The following is a 21057-nucleotide window of genomic DNA, read 5'->3' as shown; positions in this document are numbered from 1 at the left end:
TGCAAATCACTGTTCCAGGAACATGGTGTAATTATAGGACTGTTGACACTAGATATGCAGTATGAGCAGACTTCATAAATTACGTGGAGGGACCTAATTGAAGTGCACTGTATTTGTCACTGATGTTGGAATGGCTGATACTGTGATGAGTCTGGGTTGATGGGTAAGGGAGGATCTCATGTACGCTACATGAATACATTTGTATGCAATAATTGACTGTCTGTATCAGTTCACCTGGACAATATTTCCCTTCTACTGTGAGAGCTGCATTTTGTCTCGCCATAACTGTTTTCCATATAAACAGTATAGCCATGGCTGAGCCACGTGAAAGCAGAAAGACAGGTTTGACGTAGGAGGATAGGCGGCAAACATGTGCAGTCAAGAGAGTGGACATTATGAGAAAATATGAATGCATGGTTCAATGAAAATTCAGGCTGTCAGGTCCATTTTGTGCAAGACATGGATCCACAGGATGAATGACAGCTAAAGGAAAGCTCTGGGGCAACAGTGTACGAGAAGTCAAATCATATTAACTGTATGGCCATAAACCTGACGGTGGCCGTTTAATTCAGTCTCCCTTCCTTCTGTAGGCAAATAGGGGTCCGTGCTTTAGGAAGAGGAACAGAGATAGGCCCTACCACTGTCTCTAATTATAAGACCGCATCATCATTCATGAAACTGTGCATGATACAACTGCCCCAGCCCCCACCCAAAGAGTTTGTGTTTGCATGCAACATAAGATTTTCAAAAGTGGTGACAGCAGCACCACCATGTGAAGGACCAAGGGGGAAGAAAAAAAATCAATCTCAACAGGGACACACATTTCACAAGATGAAACTTGTTGAAAATGTTCTCAAAATAAATACATACTGAATAGGCCTGCAAGATACAAAAAAGGGATAACCTGCACATAGATTGTAGTACCATGCAGTCAAAATGACTGAATCCACATAATAAAGTGACATGTATCTGTGGTTATCCGTCAATTTGTTGTTTTTACTGTCTCTCTCTCTCTCTGTCTGTCTGCAAGATTATACTAAGTAAAAGTATTTCTGAAACAACATTCACCATGCATCAATAACACCAATCACTGTACTTGAAATGAGTGGCCTACTGCACCACTTTTCACGCCCTGGGAATCTTGAGTTGGCTCATTCGCTCTAAAAATGCCTGTTCTCTGACGTTTACACATCCTGAGTCCCCAGTCTCTACTTAGTCTCTACTTGGCATGTCTCCGCCTCTTTAACAGAAACCTACTCCCGAACAACTGAAATAAAGTTTATTTACGGTCTGACTGCAGAGAATAGGCTAACAAATAAATATCGCGTGGAACAAAATGCCTGCAGTCTCTAAAGGAGATGGAATGCGTGGCCTCGGTGTGTTTATATCGGACATTAGGAACTGTGAGTAGTTGATGTTGACTTGTTGATTAGCTAGCTACAGTTCATTTGGGAGGAATGCAAGGCTAGCTATGAAACAAGCTATCCCACGTAAAGACACACGCGCGCCATGTTTAACTAGCTAGCTACTTAATTAATACAACAAATAACGTGTGGGTAGTTCGCTAACTACCTAGTTACCTAGCAAATAGCTAACCTGCCAACGTCAGTTAACGGTACTATAGCTAACAGAGTTACGTTAGCTAGCAAACTGACGTTAGCCATGATAGCTATCCAACGTTAGCTAGAGATTGAAGCAAAAATAGCGCACAAAGGACGGTAACTAACTATGTTTTCCTAAACAAACTTCCAACATGTGAAATAAAGGTAAATAGCTAGCTACAGACAGCCAAGTCAAGATGTTACTGTATTAGTTATACTTAGCTAGCTGGTTTAATGTCACGCTAAGTTAGCTAGTTTAGCAAACTAGCCAATGGGCGTGGGTCACACATAGTCAGGAAATAAAAAATGGCATGGTGACATTCATCATTTTGGCTGGCTGGTGTTACATCGTTGTAGATTGATAATTTACACATATTTAGTGCTGGGTATATCTGTAATCTAGTAGCAAACTAGTGACCTACAAATGTTTTCTGACTAGCTATCTAATTGGCTACCTTTTTCTCTCTAGCAACTAACATCATGCTCTGTCAGTTAATGAGTGTGTATTCCTTCGACAATAACAATACTAGTCGCTGGATTGCATACACTACCATAAAAAAAAACAGCGTGCAGGGTTTTGTAGTGGTGGGACTGGGAACTTTCACCTAGACGAGAGCCACGGAAGTCTAAATGTGCTCGGTGAGCAAATTAGTCTATTTAGAGCAGTAGTTTCCCTGCATAAATCCATAGCAGAGACAGTGAAGGTTACCAACTTTCTATAACTTCAATGTAGGTGTGAATGAGGCATGCTACAGAGCCATGCAGAAAAACTGATCCTAAACTGTAGGTCTGGGTCTGATCCTCCGGACCCAGGTATGCTCTCCTGACAAATCAATGCCGTAATTTAGACATCTTGCTACTAAGACCATTGCTCCTGAAGGGTATCCAATTTATTTCTAGACCTCACCTCCCTAGTTCATGGTGCATAGGCACATCAATACACATACTTTGCAGGAAAGAAACAATCAATTATTTAGCCCAGTCTATGAGTATTGTGATACAGCCAAACTGTTCCATTCCACAAGTTCTGTCGTTCAGGCTTGCAACTGCAGAACTTGTGGCCCATACAGGTGACAGTGAAGATATAACATAACATGTTTTATTTTCCATTTCAGGTAAAAGTAAAGAAGCAGAGATCAAGAGAATTAACAAAGAGTTGGCCAACATCCGCTCTAAATTTAAAGGTAAGTCAAGCAAAAGCCCTTAAATCTGGGTGTGAACACACTTTGGTGTCTGATGGTTCCACATAAAGTTTGTGGACACTGACACTAGTCACTTAGATTAACAGTGCCCTCACAGGAGATCACCATGCAGCTACGCTGAATGTCAGAAGTGTTCTCTACCACCTGTTCTGTCTAGCCTAAAATAAGTCTGCTGTTCCAAAGTGAAAATGGATAGTGGCTTCTATAAAATCAGGTGACTTGTGTTTTGGTGGGTAGAAAACATGTAGGGCCTACCTGCAAAGTTGCTTTTGATGGGTTTATGGGCCAGCTCATTTTTATCATGAAACAACACATTTGTATGGAAAGGCTTGCCTTCCAAACTGATGGAGTACTTAGGCTACCACTGAGGCAGGCTATTTGGTTAAATAATGACTACCCCTAAAAAGCAACTTCTTATTTTGAATATGTGTTCTAGTGTCAAAATGTACTACATCGTAAATAGGATAAATTTGGTCATGAAGTCAGTCTTGTCCAAAACTGAGAGTTGCGAGATGATTATATATTTTTTTACTATCTCATGGAATGAAGGGTACTGTAACAGTTTTCTGTGGTTTGGGTTTATTTTAATCCTGCCCACAGCTGGCAGTTCCCAAGTAGGCTAATCATACATTTGGAGCACAGCTGCACATGACCCAATCGTAACACCCATGATCATTTTGGTTTCACATTCGATATCCCTATGGGACATGGGACAATATTTTAAAAGGTCAATACCTCCAAATTTCAATGACAAAGAACGCACCCACCAACTATAAATTGTATAAATTCATAAAATATAGTGCCATTTACATTGTATAATTTATTGACGGTCCCTAACTATCCCTAGAGATAGGCTATATAGGTTCAGTGAGGCAGGGAGAAGCTAAAGGGCATAGCCGGACAGGGAGAGTTGTTGAGTCAACTGTTCTGTCAGGAAACTGAGGGGGGCACAGTATGTTAGCAGGCTGGAATCCTTTCCTCTGTTTTCCAGAGGAACTTCCTGTAGAGCTCTACAGAAAATCTTTCATGCTGTTTTTCTCTCTTCTCCTTTTCTTTGTCTTTTTCTGTCTTTCTCTCCTCTTCTTTCTCTCTACACACATTCATTAAAGGTTTTATGATTGTGATGTAAACATCTTCATGTTTATCTTTCTTTGAACCAGATAATACTTACTTTACGTGGAAAGTTCATAAACGAGAGAGAGAATTATAACCTTATTTTAGAGAAACTAATCCTTAATGTGGAGCCCCTCCTAATCTCTCTCATGGGACAACGTCCCAAACACAGTGGAGGTGGGGTTCCAGACAGGGGTGGGGGCTCCATTAAACCCCCACTCTCAGAATGCTGTTGCAGCTCTTCATGCTATAATGTGCGTTGGTCTACATTTGTTAGCGCACTTCAAGGTTTCCTGTAAGCGGCATTGGACATACTTTATTTATTTGTGCTACATTCTGAATCCGTCATTATTTTCATTGCACAGCTGCACTCATTTGGCCTCCCACCATTTGCCCTCTCACCAAGGTGAAAAAAGTGCTGCACTCAGCTTCCTGTCTTGTGGTGCTGACTCACCCTCTCCTCAACTACAGTCGGTTGTGGGATTGATTTACCTAGCAACATGGAATGTAATACTTTTATCTATTCCTACGTGGGTTTCATGTTTTTGTTCCCTTTATAGGAGTGGTTAGCATGTTGCTCTTTTAGAAGGGAAGAACACTAACGCTCCGTGCTCTCAAACACGTGATCAGTCATGGTGACTTGGCTTGCCTTAAAAGTATTCTTTCCTTCCGATTTTTTTTGTTGCTTCTAAATCTTCATAGTCATGACAACGACCTTTCTGTTTTGCTGCAGGAGACAAAGCACTAGATGGATACAGTAAGAAGAAATATGTGTGCAAGCTGCTTTTCATATTCCTTCTTGGCCATGACATCGACTTTGGCCACATGGAGGCAGTCAACCTGCTCAGTTCCAACAAGTACACAGAGAAACAAATTGTGAGTAGAGAAGCCAGCCGGTCTTTGAATTTGTTTGTGTGATTGTGAGTGGATTAAGTTATGTATCTAATTGTGTTATAAACAGTGTTTTGTCCAATCTATTCTCAAGGTTTATGTTAAGCTATTATGATAACTTCCATTTAATTCCTTTCAGGTTTGATAAACGCTTTGTTTCTATCCATATCCACAGGGTTACCTGTTCATCTCAGTGTTGGTCAACTCAAACAGTGACCTCATCAGCCTTATCAACAATGCCCTAAAGAATGACCTGTCCAGCAGGAATCCCACTTTCATGAACCTGGCCTTGCACTGCATTGCAAATGTGGGCAGCAGGGAGATGGCTGAGGCTTTTGCAGCTGAGGTGCCCCGCATTCTGGTGGCTGGGTAAGAAAGGGTAGTGGTGTGGAGCAGACTTATCCTAATGACTGAGGTACCCTCTCTGTCAGTTTAACATTTGAGGCTGTAACTTTGTCAGGCCTTTTCATAAAAATAAAAAAACGAAGCTATGTGCCAGTTAAGTGATGCTGATGTGCTGTCATAATTTGCCAGGGTTTGTCTTGCAGGGACACTATGGACAGTGTGAAGCAGAGTGCTGCCCTGTGCCTACTGCGTCTCAACAGGACCTCTCCAGACCTAGTGCTCATGGGCGAGTGGACCGCCCGGGTGGTTCATCTGCTTAATGACCAGCACCTGGTACGGACTGCCATGGGGCCAGGGGTTATTATGCGAGGACTATGGACCTTTGGTTTTAGTCAGGGAGATTTGGATCGGTGGGGTGTGGAGGAGAGGATTCTTTCACCATGTCTTTCTGTCTTCATTGTTAGGGCTATGTTTGAGCTAAATTAATAGTTTGTAGGCGTAATGAGGGGAAAACATTGCATGCAAAAAAATTGGATTGGTTTGTGTATAGTGTAATATTAATGATTAGCTGTTTCTGTGTAATGGCAGTTGTATTACTTCCCTTTTGCGCAGGGTGTGGTGACCGCTGCCACCAGCCTGATTACCACACTGGCACAGAAGAGCCCAGAGGACTTCAAGACCTCTGTCTCCTTGGCTGTAGCCAGACTCAGCAGGGTAATCATATGGCCGTGTGCAGGACTTTTCTTTCTTCTTTCATCAATATGTCACGTTTTATTTCAGGTTTTGTCCAATGTCTACTTTTGACCATTGAATATCATTATTAACCTTAGTTATTAGTCAGTTGTTTGCTTGAGGCGTAATGTGTTAGTCATGTCTCATGTCCTCCTGTTCTCTAGATCGTCTCCTCGGCCTCCACTGACCTGCAGGACTACACCTACTATTTTGTTGCAGCTCCTTGGCTTTCTGTCAAGCTCCTGCGTCTCCTACAGTGCTATCCTCCGCCTGGTAAGAAGCTGTGTCAGCATGATGACATGCGTGTTGGGTGTTTGACTGTGTGAACATAATATTACTCAGAAAAGGGCTGTAGTGTTGACGGGATGAACATAGTTGTGCTTTCATCTGCGACCCCCTTCCTCCCCCTTTCCTGCCCCCTCAGAGGATGGTGCGATCCGGGGCCGTCTGACCGAATGTCTGGAAACCATCCTGAACAAGGCCCAGGAGCCTCCCAAGTCGAAGAAGGTGCAGCACTCCAACGCTAAGAACGCTGTGCTGTTTGAGGCCATCAGTCTAATCATCCACCATGACAGGTCAGTCCCTCTCCCAGTTGCAGCAGCTACAGAGGACCAATGTATTCAAGAAATGCAGTTTGTATGTGTTGAGTTGGACTGTCCTGGTGACAATGGCACCAATGTCTGTCTTTCTCGCTACAGCGAGCCCACTCTGCTGGTGCGGGCCTGTAACCAGCTGGGCCAGTTCCTCCAGCACCGGGAGACTAACCTGCGCTACCTGGCCTTGGAGAGCATGTGCACCCTAGCCAGCTCCGAGTTCTCCCATGAGGCCGTTAAGACGCACATCGAGACGGTCATAAATGCCCTCAAAGTACGCTAACACACTTGTACCTGCATTCACAAGATACATATGCCAGTCCTAGTATTCAGTGTCTTCTTTAGTACATAGTGTATGCATGCCTGTGTCTGTTTTGTTCCTGTTAATGTGACTCTGCTTTAGTCCTGATGTTTGTTTGACCTGGTTGAATCCTGCAGTCGGAGAGAGATGTCAGTGTGCGTCAGCGTGCTGTGGACCTGCTCTATGCAATGTGTGACCGCAGCAACGCCAAACAGATTGTAGCAGAGATGCTCAGCTACCTGGAGACGGCAGACTATTCCATCAGAGAGGAGATAGTGAGTTCTAACCCAGTATCTAACCATTTCTCTAATAATTTCACCAACCAAAAGTTTATGATAGCTTCATGTTTTAAATGCCACTGAGATAATTTGGAAGAATACGATCCACAGAACTAAATAAAAACATGAATGCCATCGTTCTTTGATCTGTTAAGACTACCTCTCACAACAGGTGCTAAAGGTGGCCATCCTGGCAGAGAAGTATGCAGTTGACTACACCTGGTATGTTGACACCATCCTCAACCTGATCCGCTTCGCTGGGGACTATGTCAGTGACGAGGTCTGGTACCGCGTCATCCAGATCGTTATCAACAGAGATGAAGTGCAAGGTTATGCTGCCAAGACAGTGTTCGAGGTGCTTATTTTATTTTAGTGAATAATCTGTCTTTAACCGAGCCATGGGGGAACATCTACCTAACTCATTGTAACCTAATGTTTGTCTGTCTGGATTGACTAATGGTGTTTCTGTTCTGATGTAGGTGGGTTTCCTTAATCATATTCGTTTTAAGCAGCTCACTTCCGATGCTCATCACAGGCTCTGCCTGCTTGGATGTGACCTGTGAGGTCAGGGGGATGGAGAGCGTCATTCACTATTCACCACTAAACCTGTCTATGTCTTCTCAGGGAGGAAACTATGAGCCCGCCTTGTGCTTTGGTACAGCAATATGAGATGACTTGATTCTCTCTTCAGTCTCTCTGCTTGTGTCTGTCTCACTGTCTCTCACTGGTAGGTCACTGTAAGGTCCTAAAACAGACCCATGCAGACTGCTGCTCCATCCCTCCATCCCAGTTTTGTGGATGTGTAGTCTTGAGCCCTCCCTCCTCTCCAGTGTCTTTCCTCCTTCATTGCCCATTATCTCTACCACTGCATACTCTGACATCAGATACATTGATGTCTACTGCAGATATACATCCTTTCAGAACCAGCGAGACGCCTTCCCATTTTTCCTTTAGTCTGTTCCACCATAGTTTCAGCTGTGTTTGTTTTATAGTTACATTTGTCCCCATGTTCAGACTTGCTACCCCACATGCTGGTCTGCCCAGATTGAATCTCAACTTCATGACATACCCATCATGGAAATGCCCTCACGTGCATGTTAAGATCTGCTGACTGATATGTTCTCAGCCCCGTATCCCTCCACTCTGGTAGGAGTTTGTGTGGGATTCGCTTGATACTGTTTTGTTGTGTTGCTCCAAAATCCCCAACCATCCACACACTCCAATCCATTATCCTATTTCATACATACAGTTGAAGTCGGAAGTTTACATACACCTTAGCCAAATACATTTAAACTCAGTTTTTGACAATTCCTGACATTTAATCCTAGTAAAATGCCCTGTTTTAGGTCTGTTAGGATCACCACTTTATTTTAAGAATGTGAAATGTCAGAATAATAGTTGTGAGAATGATTTAATTTCAGCTTTTATTTCTTTCATCACATTCCTAGTGGGTCAGAAGTTTACATACACTCACTTAGTATTTGGTAGCATTTCCTTTTAACTTGGGTCAAATGTTTAGGGTAGCCCTCCAAAAGCTTCCTACAATAAGTTGGGTGAATTTTGGCCCATTCCTTCTGACAGAGCTGGTGTAACTGAGTCAGGTTGTAGGCCTCCTTGCTCGCACATGCTTTTTCAGTTCTGCCCACAAATGTTCTATAGGATTGAGGTCAGGGCTTTGTGATGGCCACTCCAAAACCATGACTTTGTTGTCCTTAAGCCATTTTGCCACAACTTTGGAGGTATGCTTGGGGTCGTTGTCCATTTGGAAGATCCATTTGCGACCAAGCTTTAACTTCCTGACTGATGTCTTGAGATGTTGCTTCAATATATCCACATAATTTTCCTGCCTCATGATGCCATCTATTTTGTGAAGTGCACCAGTCCCTCCTGCAGCAAAGCACCCCCACAACATGATGCTGCCACCCCTGTGCTTCACGGTTGGAATGGTGTTCTTTGCCTTGCAAGCCATCCCCTTTTTCCTCCAAACAAAGCAATGGTCATTATGGCCAAACAGTTCCATTTTTGTTTCATCAGACCAGAGGACATTTCTCCAAAAAGTACGATCTTTGTCCACATGTGCAGTTGCAAACCGTAGTCTGGATTTTTATGACGGTTTTGGAGCAGTGGCTTCTTCTTTGCTGAGCTGCCTTTCAGGTTATGTCGATATAGGACTCGTTTTACTGTGGATATAGATACTTTTGTACCCGTTTCCTCCAGCGTCTTCACAAGGTCCTTTGCTGTGCTGGGATTGATTTTCGCACCAAAGAACGTTCATCTCTAGGAGACTGAAGGTGTCTCCTTCCTTAGCGGTATGACGGCTGCGTGGTCCCATTGTGTTTATACTTGCGTACTATTGTTTGTACAGATGAACGTGGTACCTTCAGGCATTTGGAAATTGCTCCCAAGGATGAACCAGACTTGTGGAGGTCTACAATTTTGTTTCTGAGGTCTTGGCTGATTTCTTTTGATTTTCCCATGATGTCAAGCAAAGACGCATTGAGTTTGAAGGTAGGCCTTGAAATACATCCACAGGTACACCTCCAATTGACTCAAATGATGTCAATTAGCCTATCAGAAGCTTCTAAAGCCATGACATCATTTTCTAGAATTTTGAGATAGGATCCCGGTAACGGGATTGCTTGACAAGATAGCAAAAATCGAATAATTTCAATTTCTCAAACAATCAACTATTTTGCACCATTTGAAAGATAAACATCTCCTTAATCCAACCACATTGTCTGATTTTCAAAGAGGCTTTATTGTGAAAGCATAAAGTTAGATTATGTTAGGACAGTACATAGACAAAAAATGACACACAGCCATTTTCAATGCAAGGACAGGCGTCACCAAAAGCAGAAAACCAGCTAAAATTATGCACTAACCTTTGACAATCTTCATCAGATGACACTCCTAGGACATTATGTTAGACAATACATGCATTTTCTGTTCTATCAAGTTCATATTTATATCCAAAAACAGCATTTTACATTGGTGCGTGACGTTCAGAAAATGTATTTCCCGCTAAAATGCCGTTGAATCAGCACAACAATTTACAACAATACTCGTCATAAACGTTGATAAAATATTAAACTGTTATTCAAAGAATTATAGATTAACATCTCCTGAATGCAACCGCATTGACAGATTTCAAAATAACTTTACTGGGAAAGCACACTTTGCAATAATCTGAGTACTGTGCTCAGAAAAATACACTACGCAATACAGATAGCCGCCATTTTGGAGTCATCTAAATGCATAAATAGCATTAGAAATATTCACTTACCTTTAATAATCTTCATCAGAAGGCACTTCCAGGAATCCCAGGTCCACAACAAATGTTGTTTTGTTCAATAAAGTTAATAATTTATGTCCAAATAACTCCATGTTGTTTGCGCGTTTTAGTAAGCTACTCAAAATGTAGGACGCGCGAGGAAAATGTCACGACAAAGTAAAAAAAAAAATCTATTTACGTTCGTTCAAACATGTCAAACGTTGTATAGCATCAATCTTTAGGGCCTTTAGAATGTGAAAATTCAGTAATATTTCAACCGGACGAAACCAGTGTCTTGAAAAACGTTTTGGAACAGAGCTACCTCTCGCGTGAATGCGCGCCAATGAACTGACATCCTTCCCTGGGTTACCAACATCCCAGCCTTCTTGTTCGGTCTCTGTTCATCATAGACGCCTCAAACAACTTTCTAAAGACTGTTGACATCTAGTGGAAGCCTTAGGAAGTGCAAAATGAATCCTTAGTCACTGTGTTCGATTGACAATGACATGAAAAACCTACAGGCACCAGATTATTCATTTCCTGGTTGTATTTTTATCAGGCTTTTGCCTGCCATATGAGTTCTGTTATACTCACAGACACCATTCAAACAGTTTTAGAAACTTCAGAGTGTTTTCTATCCAAATCTACTAATATGCATATTCTAGTTTCTGGGCCAGAGTAGTAACCTGTTTAAATTGGGTACGTTTTTCATCCGGCCGTGAAAATACTGCCCCCTAGCCCAGACAGGTTAAAGGCACAGTCAACTTAGTGTATGTAAACTTCTGACCCACTGGAATTGTGATAGTGAATGTATAAGTGAATTTATAAGTGAAAATAATCTGTCTGTAAATAATTGTTGGAAAAATTACTTGTGTCATGCACAAAGTAGATGTCCTGACCGACTTGCCAAAACTATAGTTTGTTAACAAGAAATTTGTGGAGTTGTTGAAAAACGAGTTTTAATCACTCCAACCTAAGTGTATGTGAACTTCTGACTTCAACTGTAACTCTGACTCTCTTTCCTTTCCACAGGCACTCCAGGCCCCAGCCTGCCATGAAAACCTGGTAAAGGTCGGAGGGTACATTCTAGGGGAGTTTGGGAACTTGATAGCAGGAGATTCAAGGTCAAGGTTAGTAACCAATCAATGCCATATATTTCAGTGATCCACTGTTATTCTCAGTTGGAGACAGTGGAGGCAGCTGAGGGGAGGATGGCTCATAGTAATGGGTGGAATGGAGTCAATGGAATGGTATCAAAAGCATGGTTCCATGTGGTTTATTCCTTTACATTGACTCCATTCCAGCAATTACGAGCCGTCCTCCCCTCAGCAGCCTCCAGTGGTTGGAGAAATGTACAGTCAATAATATCCTTTGGAGCTGAGAACAGACGTCATTCACTGTGTGTCATCCATTGTCCTTCTTGCTCGAACTCCTTAGTCCACTCATCCAGTTTGACCTGCTCCACTCCAAGTTTCACCTGTGCTCGGTGCCCACCCGGGCTTTGCTGCTCTCAGCCTACATCAAGTTCATCAACCTGTTCCCTGAGGTGAAGGGCACCATCCAGGAGGTGTTGCGCTCAGACAGCCAGCTCCGCAATGCAGACGTTGAGCTACAGCAGCGTGCTGTGGAGTACCTGCGCCTCAGCTGCATCGCCAGCACTGACATACTGGTCAGTGACATTCCACCCTGCCTTTGTGCCATTATAAGCCTGATTGATTGCATTTATTAGATCATTAAAAGTAGTAGTATGCTCTGCTGGAGACATTACATGCATAAAAAATTAACTAGCATAAAAAAAACGAAGCTTGAATGCTTATTTCCATTGTGGTCCTCTATGGCAGCGAGCTAGCAGGTGGGCAAGATTAACACTTTTACATTTAATGCAATTAAAAACAACAGTTTTATATTACACTTAGCTGTTTGGTTTTTAATTGTTCAGAATACATCCCACAGAAAGTCTTTGTTGGTAGATAGACTATAATTCGGAAAAGGACACTGTAGGGCCTCCAGTTCCTCCAACACAGGTCATGATCTTCATTCCCCATTCATTCTGTGCTCCCCTCAAGGCCACGGTGTTGGAAGAGATGCCTCCCTTCCCTGAGAGGGAGTCCTCTATACTGGCCAAACTCAAGAGGAAGAAGGGACCAGGAAACCTGCATCCTGATTTGGATGAGAACCGCAAAGAACGCAGTGCCAATGGGGGTACTGCAGACCATAGCAGCACTACCTCAAATGCCAAGGTATTACTGTTGTCATGTGTTGTTTACTTATTAGAGCCTCCTATTCCTCTCCTTTCAGGCGTGTACATTTCCTATTTTTCTGTCCTGGTGTTTTCCGCTGTCTTTTCAGTAACTCTCCTCAGCTCTCTCGTTCTGTCCTGCCTTCACTGTTTCCTCCTCTGTTCATTAGAGCTCTCCACTCTCGTTTGTTGGGGATCTTCTGGCCCCCGCCTTGACCGCACCCCCCACCAACCGGCCACGTCCGGTCTCCTCTTCCTACCTCCTGCAGGCCCCCCTCACCCCCATGCCCCCCCAGGCCTCTGCTGTCCCTGTGCTGCTCTCTGCTGGGCCCCTCTTTCAGGTTCTGGATGCTCATGCTGGGTTTTTTACTTGTCACTTCCCTAACTTTAAAACACTGTCCTAACAACATCATGTAATCTGATCTGCTCACGGAATAAAGACAATTCCAGATGCTAAGATGACGCATTGCTTTTGTGTGAGCTTGATTACTTACTTAAGTTTTTACGGATAATTTTTTATTTTTGAGTCCTAAGTATAGTCCTAATAATTATAGATCCTCCCACAGAGGTTTGTTTTGCATGGTGTGTGTGTGTTGCACTGCTCTGTACTTTCATCAGCGTAAGACCAATTGGAGCGGTTGATTCATCAACCCATCTTGAACCTCCGAAGTGAAGTAATTGTGACCGTTACCTCTCCTAAGGTGGCCGCATCCCCCACTCCCTCCACAGACCTGCTTGGCCTGGGCAGCACCATCACCACTCAAAACTCTGCCCCTCCTGCCTCCAAGGGGACAAGCCTGCTGGTGGATGTTTTCTCTGAAAACATAGCAGCCTTTCCTGTAGAGACACCAGTGGCAGTGGGGCCTGTTGCAGATGAGAACTTCTCCAGGTAAGAAAGAGTGTGTCAGTGGGTCAAATATCAGAGGGAGGGAGGGGCTTTTTAACTGCATTGATCCGTCATGGAGCTTACTAAAACCTGGTGTGAATGTGCTCCTCTCGCCCTTTACATTCTCGCTGTGCATCTCACTCTTGGCTTCAGTTTCCTGCCGAATACTCCACAAGTAGCATATGCCAACGCCACTCTGCCCACAGCAGAGGAACCTGAAGACAAGTAAGAGACGTCATCAGTGGAGTCTGTTCAAAACACTTGCATGCTCACAGCAGATTGCGCTGGTGAAAGGGACATTAGTTACCTCCCTACTGTACACTGCGGGACTCTTGGCATATTGGTTGGAGTCCAATCCTGGGAGTCAATACAGTACATTAAGCCCAAGATGCCAGATATGAGATGCTTACCACTTGCACCATTCCCTTCCAGGTTTGTGTGCAAGAACAATGGTGTCCTATACGAGAACCAGCTCCTCCAGATCGGCCTGAAGTCTGAATTCAGACAGAATTTGGGTGAGTAGGCCTCAGCAAAAATACATATGCACCTAAGAGTGATTATGATCAGGTTTTGACCATTAGATCTTAGGGTTCAATTAATTCTCCTTTTTTCCAACATACAGGTCGGATGTATGTGTTCTTTGGTAACAAGACATCAACCCAGTTCATGAATTTCGCTGCCTCTGTGGTCTGCCAAGATACTCTGCAGGCTCATATCCTTTACTAGAAGCTCTTATGTCATTTTCATCAATAATTTCCGTATGCTAATAAATCCCTCCCAGTTTATATTATGTATTGTTTAGGGGTGGCCATTTACTGCTCCCTATTGTGCCTTTTTCTTAACTGTTCCCCTACAACTGAATGTCCATGCCAAGCCTGCAGACCCCACTGTGGACGGGGGTGCACAACTACAGCAGATACTCAACATTGAGTGTATGTCTGACTTTGTGGATGCACCAGTGCTCAACATTCAGTTTAGGTAAGAACTTATTTTCCTCCTTTTATGTGCTTTTATAATACATTGAATATTGGAGTTTGTTTCAGTGTGCAACTATTTGCTAGATTGGCGTTAAATGTTTGCATGAACGTTGTTGGAAATGCTACTGTATTGGTTTCCCAGTTATTTAGCGTTGTTTTACTCCTGTTTCTACCCACAGGTACGGGGGAACTCTCCAGAGCATTGCTGTTAAACTGCCTATTACTTTAAACAAGTTTTTCCAGCCTACAGAGATGACATCGCAGGAGTTCTTTCAGCGCTGGAAACAACTTGGAGCGTAAGGAAACATATCTCTGCTATATGCTTGGTCATATATTACATGTTTTTCTCTCTTTTGATATGGACACAATATTCCCTCTGACAATGTGCCAGTTTACTCTTCCTCGTATTCCGAGGACACAAAAGGGTTCATTCATTCAGATTGTCCTGCATGTGTAAATATTGATATAAATAGTGTGTACTGTCTTCTACTGTATATTTAAATGTGAAGGAAATGCCAAAAGAATAGGTACACAGTGTCTTGTGAAATTATTCTATTAGAGCTTGAGCAACATTGCCAAGAGAAATAGATCAATGTTTCCCTAGGAGTGTGCAGTCTGTGGCGACTATTAAACAATTCACTGGTATTCCAGAAAGCGCTTCTACCAAATATTGATTTATGTAGGTGGTATAGGTCAGTGAAATACAACTTCATCTAATGCATTTTAATTAAATGCAACTAAATGTGAAAATTGTGCAACAACATCAAAACGTTCACATGGAAATACATTTGTATCAATTTTCCATCATTCAGCAACAAGGTAAAACCTAGTGTAGTTACACATCCTTAACAGCTGAGGGCGAAACTGCTAGTGGTATGTGACTGACTTTCTCTACCCACAGCCCTCAGCAAGAGGTACAAAAGATTTTCAAAGCAAAGCATTCCATGGACACAGAGGTTACCAAAGCCAAGGTGAGATCCCTTTATGATTAGAATTGCTATGGAGATTTTGTCTTGACTTGTGTTGTTTTGTTTTTTGTTGATAGAAATGAAAGACGGAAGTGAAGAAACTGAATGAAGGTCACCCTGACTTCACTAGCAATACTGTGTAACATGCTGACCACACCTCCTGCGTGGCATGGACTCTACAAGGTGTTGAGCGTTGCAAAAGATGTCCACATGTTTTTGGAGGGGGTAGCCACTTGACTAGCTGTTCAGGAGTGTTATGGCTTGGGGGTAGAAGCTGTTTAGAAGCCTCTTGGACCTAGACTTGACACTCCGGTACCGCTTGCTGTGCGGTAGCAGAGAGAACAGTCTATGACTTGGGTCGCTGGAGTCTGACAATTTTTAGGGCCTTCCTCTGACACTGCCTGGTATAGAGGTCCTGGATGGCAGGAAGCTTGGCCCCAGTGATGTACTGGGCTGTACGAACTGCCCTCTGTAGTGCCTTGCGGTCGGAGGCCGAGCAGTTGCCATACCAGGCAGTGATACAACCCATCAGGATGCTCTCGATGGTGCAGCTGTTGTCGGAGTAGAGAAAACACAATTTTGTGTGACTCAAAATTCTACAAAGATCCGGGAAGAAAAGAACCTTGTGCATTTCATGTAAAATAACCCAATGTTTATATCCTAGGACAAATTAGCTAGCAACAGCAAGCTAGCTAAATGTCCATGAATGTTTCATGTGTTTCGACCTGTCCCCAAATTAGTATAGTTGGTTCAGAGTTTGTTTTGATATTTCAACATGTGTGTCCTGATCGCGTCTGGTGTGAGTTGACAAAATCAATATGCGCGTGATGACGCACGTGCGCCCGGTCTAGTCAGCATGTTGGGCTGTGTTGTCGATAGTCTTAACTTTGATCTGGTTTTTGTTTTCCAGATAATGGGCTTTGGTGCTGCTTTGCTGGATGGGGTAGATCCAAACCCCTCCAACTTTGTGGGCGCTGGTGTCATCCATACGAAGACCACCCAGGTTGGCTGCCTCTTGAGACTGGAGCCTAATACTCAAGCACAGGTATGTAGCCCTCACCTCCCTCCAGTGAGAATTACTCTCCACCCCAGTACCCTGTCACCAACTCTTTTCTCAACCAACTCTTTTTCAATATCCAGACAAAGTATTTGACCCACCTATTTCAAATCAAATGTTATTTGTCACATGCGCCGAATACAACAACTGTAGACCTTACAGGGAAATGCTTACTTACAAGCCCTTAACCAACAATGCAGTTTTAAGAAAAAAATAATAATTAAAGAGCAGCCGTAAAATAACAATAGGCTATATACAGGGGGTACTGGTACATAGTCAATGTGCGGGGGCACAGGTTAGTTGCGGTAATATGTACATGTAGGTAGAGTTAAAGTGACTATGCATAGATAATAAACAGAGAGTAGCAGCAGCGTCAAAGAGGAGGGGAATGCAAGTAGTCTGGGTAGCCATTTGATTAGATGTTCAGGAGTCTTATAGCTTGGGGGTAGAAGCTGTTAAGAAGTCTTTTGGACATAGACTTGGTGCTCCGGTACCACTTGCCGTGCGGTAGCAGAGAGAACAGTCTATGACTAGGGTGGCTGGAGTCTTTCACAATTTTTAGGCCCTTCCTCTGACACCGCCTGGTATAAAGGTCCTGGATGACAGGAAGCTTGGCCCCAGTGATGTACTGGACCGTACGCACTAACCTCTGTAGTGCTTTGCGGTCGGAGGCCAAGCAGTTGCCATACCAGGCAGTGATGCATTCAGTCAGGATGCTCTCAATGGTGCAGCTGTATAATTTGTTTTGAGGATCTGAGGACCCATCCCAAATCTTTTCACTCTCCTGAGGGGGAATAGGCTTTGTTGTACCCTATTCACGACTGTCTTGGTGTGTTTGGAACATGATAGTTTGTTGTGGATGTGGACACCAAGGAACTTGAAGCCCTCAGCCTGCTCCACTACAGCCCCATCGATGAGAATGTGGGTGTGCTCGGTCCTCCTTTTCCTGTAGTCCACCATCATCTCCTTGATCATGTTGAGGGAGAGGTTGTTGTCCTGGCACCACACGGCCAGGTCTCTGACCTCAGCCTATAGGGAGGTCTCATCGTTGTCGGTGATCAGAGCTACCACTGTTGTGTCATCGGCAAACTTAATGATGGTGTTGGAGTCGTGCCTGGCATGCAGTCATGAGTGAACAGGGAGTACAGGATGGGACTGAGCATGCACCCCTGAGGGGCCCCTGTGTTGAGGATCAGCGTGGCGGTTGTGTTGCTACCTACCCTCACCACCTGGGTGCAACCCGTCAGGAAGTCCAGGATCCAGTTGCAGAGGGAGGTGTTTAGTCCCAGGGTCCTTAGCTTAGTGATGAGCTTTGAGGGCACTATGGTGTTGAACGCTGAGCTGTAGTCAATGAACAGCCTTCTCACCTATTTAACCCCTCTCTCTCTCTTATTTTTTCAGATGTACCGCTTAACACTAAGGACAAGCAGAGATACTGTGTCACAGCGCCTGTGTGATCTGCTCTCAGAACAATTCTGAACTGCTTCCAGATCAGGTCTTCTTAACTGATTTACCACAGAGCTGTACAAGCTCCCCCTGCCACTTGTGAAGACACCACATGGTTCATAACAAACAGGTCACACTTATCCTTCCCGTCTGTCTCATTTAAATTGGAATTGATACAGTGTACAGTGTAAATTCTTTTTTATATTTGACTTATTATAAATGTACTGTATATCAAATGACTTTCACATACTTTACTAGTATTTCACTACGTTAAGTCTGCCTTATGTCCATGTGCGCTCAGAATATTTACGGCTTTGCTTTTGTTGTGGAAAGGGCTTAGTCCTCTCTCTGTTCTTTAAAGACATATTGACTGGAAGAATTGGAGTTCATGGGGGACTGGCAAGAAAATGCCTTAGTTGTCTGACCCTCTTCTCCAACTGAGCAATGATTGTGTCCATAGATGTGCCTATTTTGTGTTTCAGATCCAGGGTTACAGTTACACAAGCATACATGAAAAGATGTCATCTTATTTAGTTCTAAGGATGGCAGCAGTCTTCTCTGCTCTTGTCTTACCTGAAAACAAGCCCTGTCCCTGAACACGTTATGACCCTATTGCAAACCCTTGCCATTGTGTATGATTTTTTGTGTATGGGGATGAGATTTTAAATTGCAGCGGTCATTATATAGATATTAAGGGACTGTTATGAGAAATCATCTTCTTGCTAGTAATGTGTGTGTGCTTATGTTCAAAAACAAACCACTAAGGAATTAAGTGGCGGCATTATATTCAAATATTCATACAATTGTGTGTCCAACCAAAGCTGTTCTCTGTCCCAAATCAGGGGGTTATTTGTATCTAATATGTCTCTCGGACATGTTTTGTATCTAATGAAATCTTTTTTTTTTTAAGACAGGCCATTTAATAGAGCACTGAAGAACTATAAGCGTACGCAACGCCCAATTTACAACAGGGTTTCTTGTCGCCTGTGGCCTTTGCAATCGTATGGCTGTTGGCTAACTGTAGTTTAAGTTGTTGGTACATACTGAATCACTTCCTGTCCTCCCAGTGCCTTTAAGTTATATGGGTTAAAAACTATATATGTATCAATGGCCAAGGCTTCTCTGCTCCCAATGATATTACAGATGTTGCCAATTAAAGTTGATTGTGTCACTTTTACTCTTTTGACCTAAAAATGTCCTATTGTTCAAGTGCTAATTTACGAGGAGCCAGTGTTTGGAGGATATATTGGCACAGGTGTTGTTAGGTCCGAGGCGAAGTCGAGGGCTGGCAAACCATGCCAATATATCCTCCAAACACCGGCTTCGAAGGCATTATCACTTTTATACACGGGTTAACAATATTTTCAAGTAATTGACATATTTTGATTAAAAAGGTTATTTTTATGAATTTATTCATACTATTTCATCCTTCCACAAAATATTGTCCCGTCACAAATCTAGGGTTGCTACCCAAGCCGGCTGGTCGTTAGTTCTATCGGTTTAGTTGCTAGACCCAGTTGTTCAGTCTTTTTGTTCTGTATCTATGGACGCGACCTAGTTGTTCGTTCTAAATGTTCCGTTGCAGTACTGGCTGGCAACGCTCTTCTCCTTTGCTTGCTAGCTAGCCAACTACGGCTAACTTACAGTCACGTCAAAAAGTGCTGCCAGAATAACACCAAAGTAGCTGTATTTGCATTTGTTTTCTAGTGACATTTATTTGGATACATCCATAACAGTGCGCTAATCAGGCACGATTTTGCCTGGCAACGATAATATGCTCACTCGTCAGGACACTTGTTCAGAGGAGCTAGCCGCCAACACAATCACTTCAAACTGAAGCTGGAAAGACTGCAAACTAGCTGCACTTTGTTTCGTTTGACCTTTTTTCAATTGACATTTCTTTGTATATATCCATAAAAATTGATGCCCGCTGATTCATGATTTCGACTGGCAGAGAAACGCTGCCTCTGTCTCGTCCCGACATGTTCATTACTATAGGACAGCTGGAGATAGAATTTGAATATTGAAACAATATCGCAAATGTCGGAGAGACAGACAGCAAGTTTTATACAAATCTCCGCTGTTCAAAACGAAATATTAGTCTAAAATAAATGAGATAATGTCTAGATGCTTTTTATTGTGGAGATCAAGTTTATAAAGTGCCTGGCTAGGCTGATGACAGTGGATTGCATAGTCAGATGGAACAGAGTAAATGGGCATTTTAATGTCATAGATTTAGCCGGTGGGAACTTGTGGAATAGACACTGGCTGGAATGTGGTTTTAACCAATCAGCATTCAGGATTAGACCCACCTGTTGTATAATCATAGATATTACACAACCACACCAGCATCTGTCACCACCACAGAACCCTTCTAGAACAAAGGCTGGAACTCTTCTATTTATTATTTATTTAATAGGTTAATAGGCTATTTACACAGTTGGCAAAGGTTTTAGGTTGTTGATAGTGTACCATCAGAACATTCACCAGATTATTATAATTTTTTTCGATTGAAATGGTAGAATGCAATATAAAGTGTATATATAATACATGCAGCCGTTAGGTTTGCATAACCCAGTTATTCCTATATGCCAGAGAGAGCACCTTTATGCTCATTAAATAGGTGCTCGGTGTGTCTGAATGTAATTTAATGTCTTGTTTAAGTTGAACACAAACTCTGGACATGTTGATGATTTCGATGATTATCAGAATTACGAATGTGTTCTTGGTTTCGGTAAGCGGTGTATAGGACCCTTAACTTATCCGTGATGGAAAAACAGACATATTTCCTGCAGCACATAGTGGTTTATTACTCTCTAGAGGCCAAGAGATACTCTTCACACAGCAGTTTAATGATGTTTCAGGAAAGGAGCTGAGTTTCAGGGTTAGCCCTATGCTTGTACTCTTGGAAAATGTTGAATGAAACTTGACTAATAGTGGAATATGTGACGGCCACAAATAGTTCCGTGATGTGTAGGGAGGAGCAGGATATATGCATAGATATTTACCCTGAATAATATAATTCCAATTAAATTACGGGGTAACTGGGCAAAATGTCTTCATTGAGTGTAACTATGTTGTTACCCTACTATTACCATGTTATTAGCACATAATGCCATCCTGGAATGTAAAACGCTACTGAAATGTTATTGTTTAG

The 21057-nt window shown here is 42.9% G+C and overlaps 1 protein-coding gene across 5 annotated transcripts; it reads left to right on the top strand.

Annotated features, from left to right (window-relative positions):
* Positions 1–1183: 1183 nt before the first annotated feature.
* On the top strand, positions 1184–19077 carry LOC106562310 (AP-2 complex subunit alpha-2). Of its 5 annotated transcripts, none has more exons than XR_006757534.1 (24): positions 1184–1403; positions 2717–2785; positions 4650–4792; positions 4983–5176; positions 5356–5485; positions 5765–5866; positions 6049–6157; positions 6309–6459; positions 6583–6751; positions 6916–7053; positions 7229–7411; positions 11360–11457; positions 11765–11996; positions 12394–12567; positions 12737–12907; positions 13268–13455; positions 13606–13677; positions 13885–13967; positions 14075–14164; positions 14307–14430; positions 14609–14725; positions 15331–15400; positions 15475–15580; positions 16308–16442. XR_006757534.1 is itself a non-coding variant. In XM_014127102.2 (24 exons), the coding sequence occupies exons 1-24, from the start codon at positions 1337–1339 to the stop codon at positions 17931–17933; spliced, it is 3087 nt and encodes a 1028-aa protein (XP_013982577.2). In that variant the 5' UTR covers positions 1184–1336; the 3' UTR covers positions 17934–19077. The 5 variants fall into 5 exon arrangements, 4 of the variants coding, with proteins under 4 accessions (XP_013982577.2, XP_013982579.2, XP_013982578.2 ...); XM_014127102.2 differs by lacking the exon at positions 15475–15580 and adding an exon at positions 17856–19077; XM_014127104.2 differs by lacking the exons at positions 12737–12907; positions 15475–15580 and adding an exon at positions 17856–19077.
* Positions 19078–21057: the final 1980 nt, after the last annotated feature.

The sequence above is a fragment of the Salmo salar genome, chromosome ssa11 (assembly GCF_905237065.1).
Source record: "Salmo salar chromosome ssa11, Ssal_v3.1, whole genome shotgun sequence".
Taxonomy (NCBI): domain Eukaryota; kingdom Metazoa; phylum Chordata; class Actinopteri; order Salmoniformes; family Salmonidae; genus Salmo; species Salmo salar.
This window is presented reverse-complemented; position numbering and strand designations above follow the sequence as displayed.

Excerpts from the sequence above, each read along its gene's own strand:
- LOC106562310 (XM_014127102.2), top strand. The coding sequence starts at position 1,337 with ATGCCTGCAGTCTCTAAAGGAGATGGAATGCGTGGCCTCGGTGTGTTT. Across the intron at positions 5,486-5,764 it reads TGCTTAATGACCAGCACCTG|GGTGTGGTGACCGCTGCCAC; the intron begins GTACGGACTGCC and ends CCTTTTGCGCAG. Across the intron at positions 13,968-14,074 it reads TGAATTCAGACAGAATTTGG|GTCGGATGTATGTGTTCTTT; the intron begins GTGAGTAGGCCT and ends TCCAACATACAG.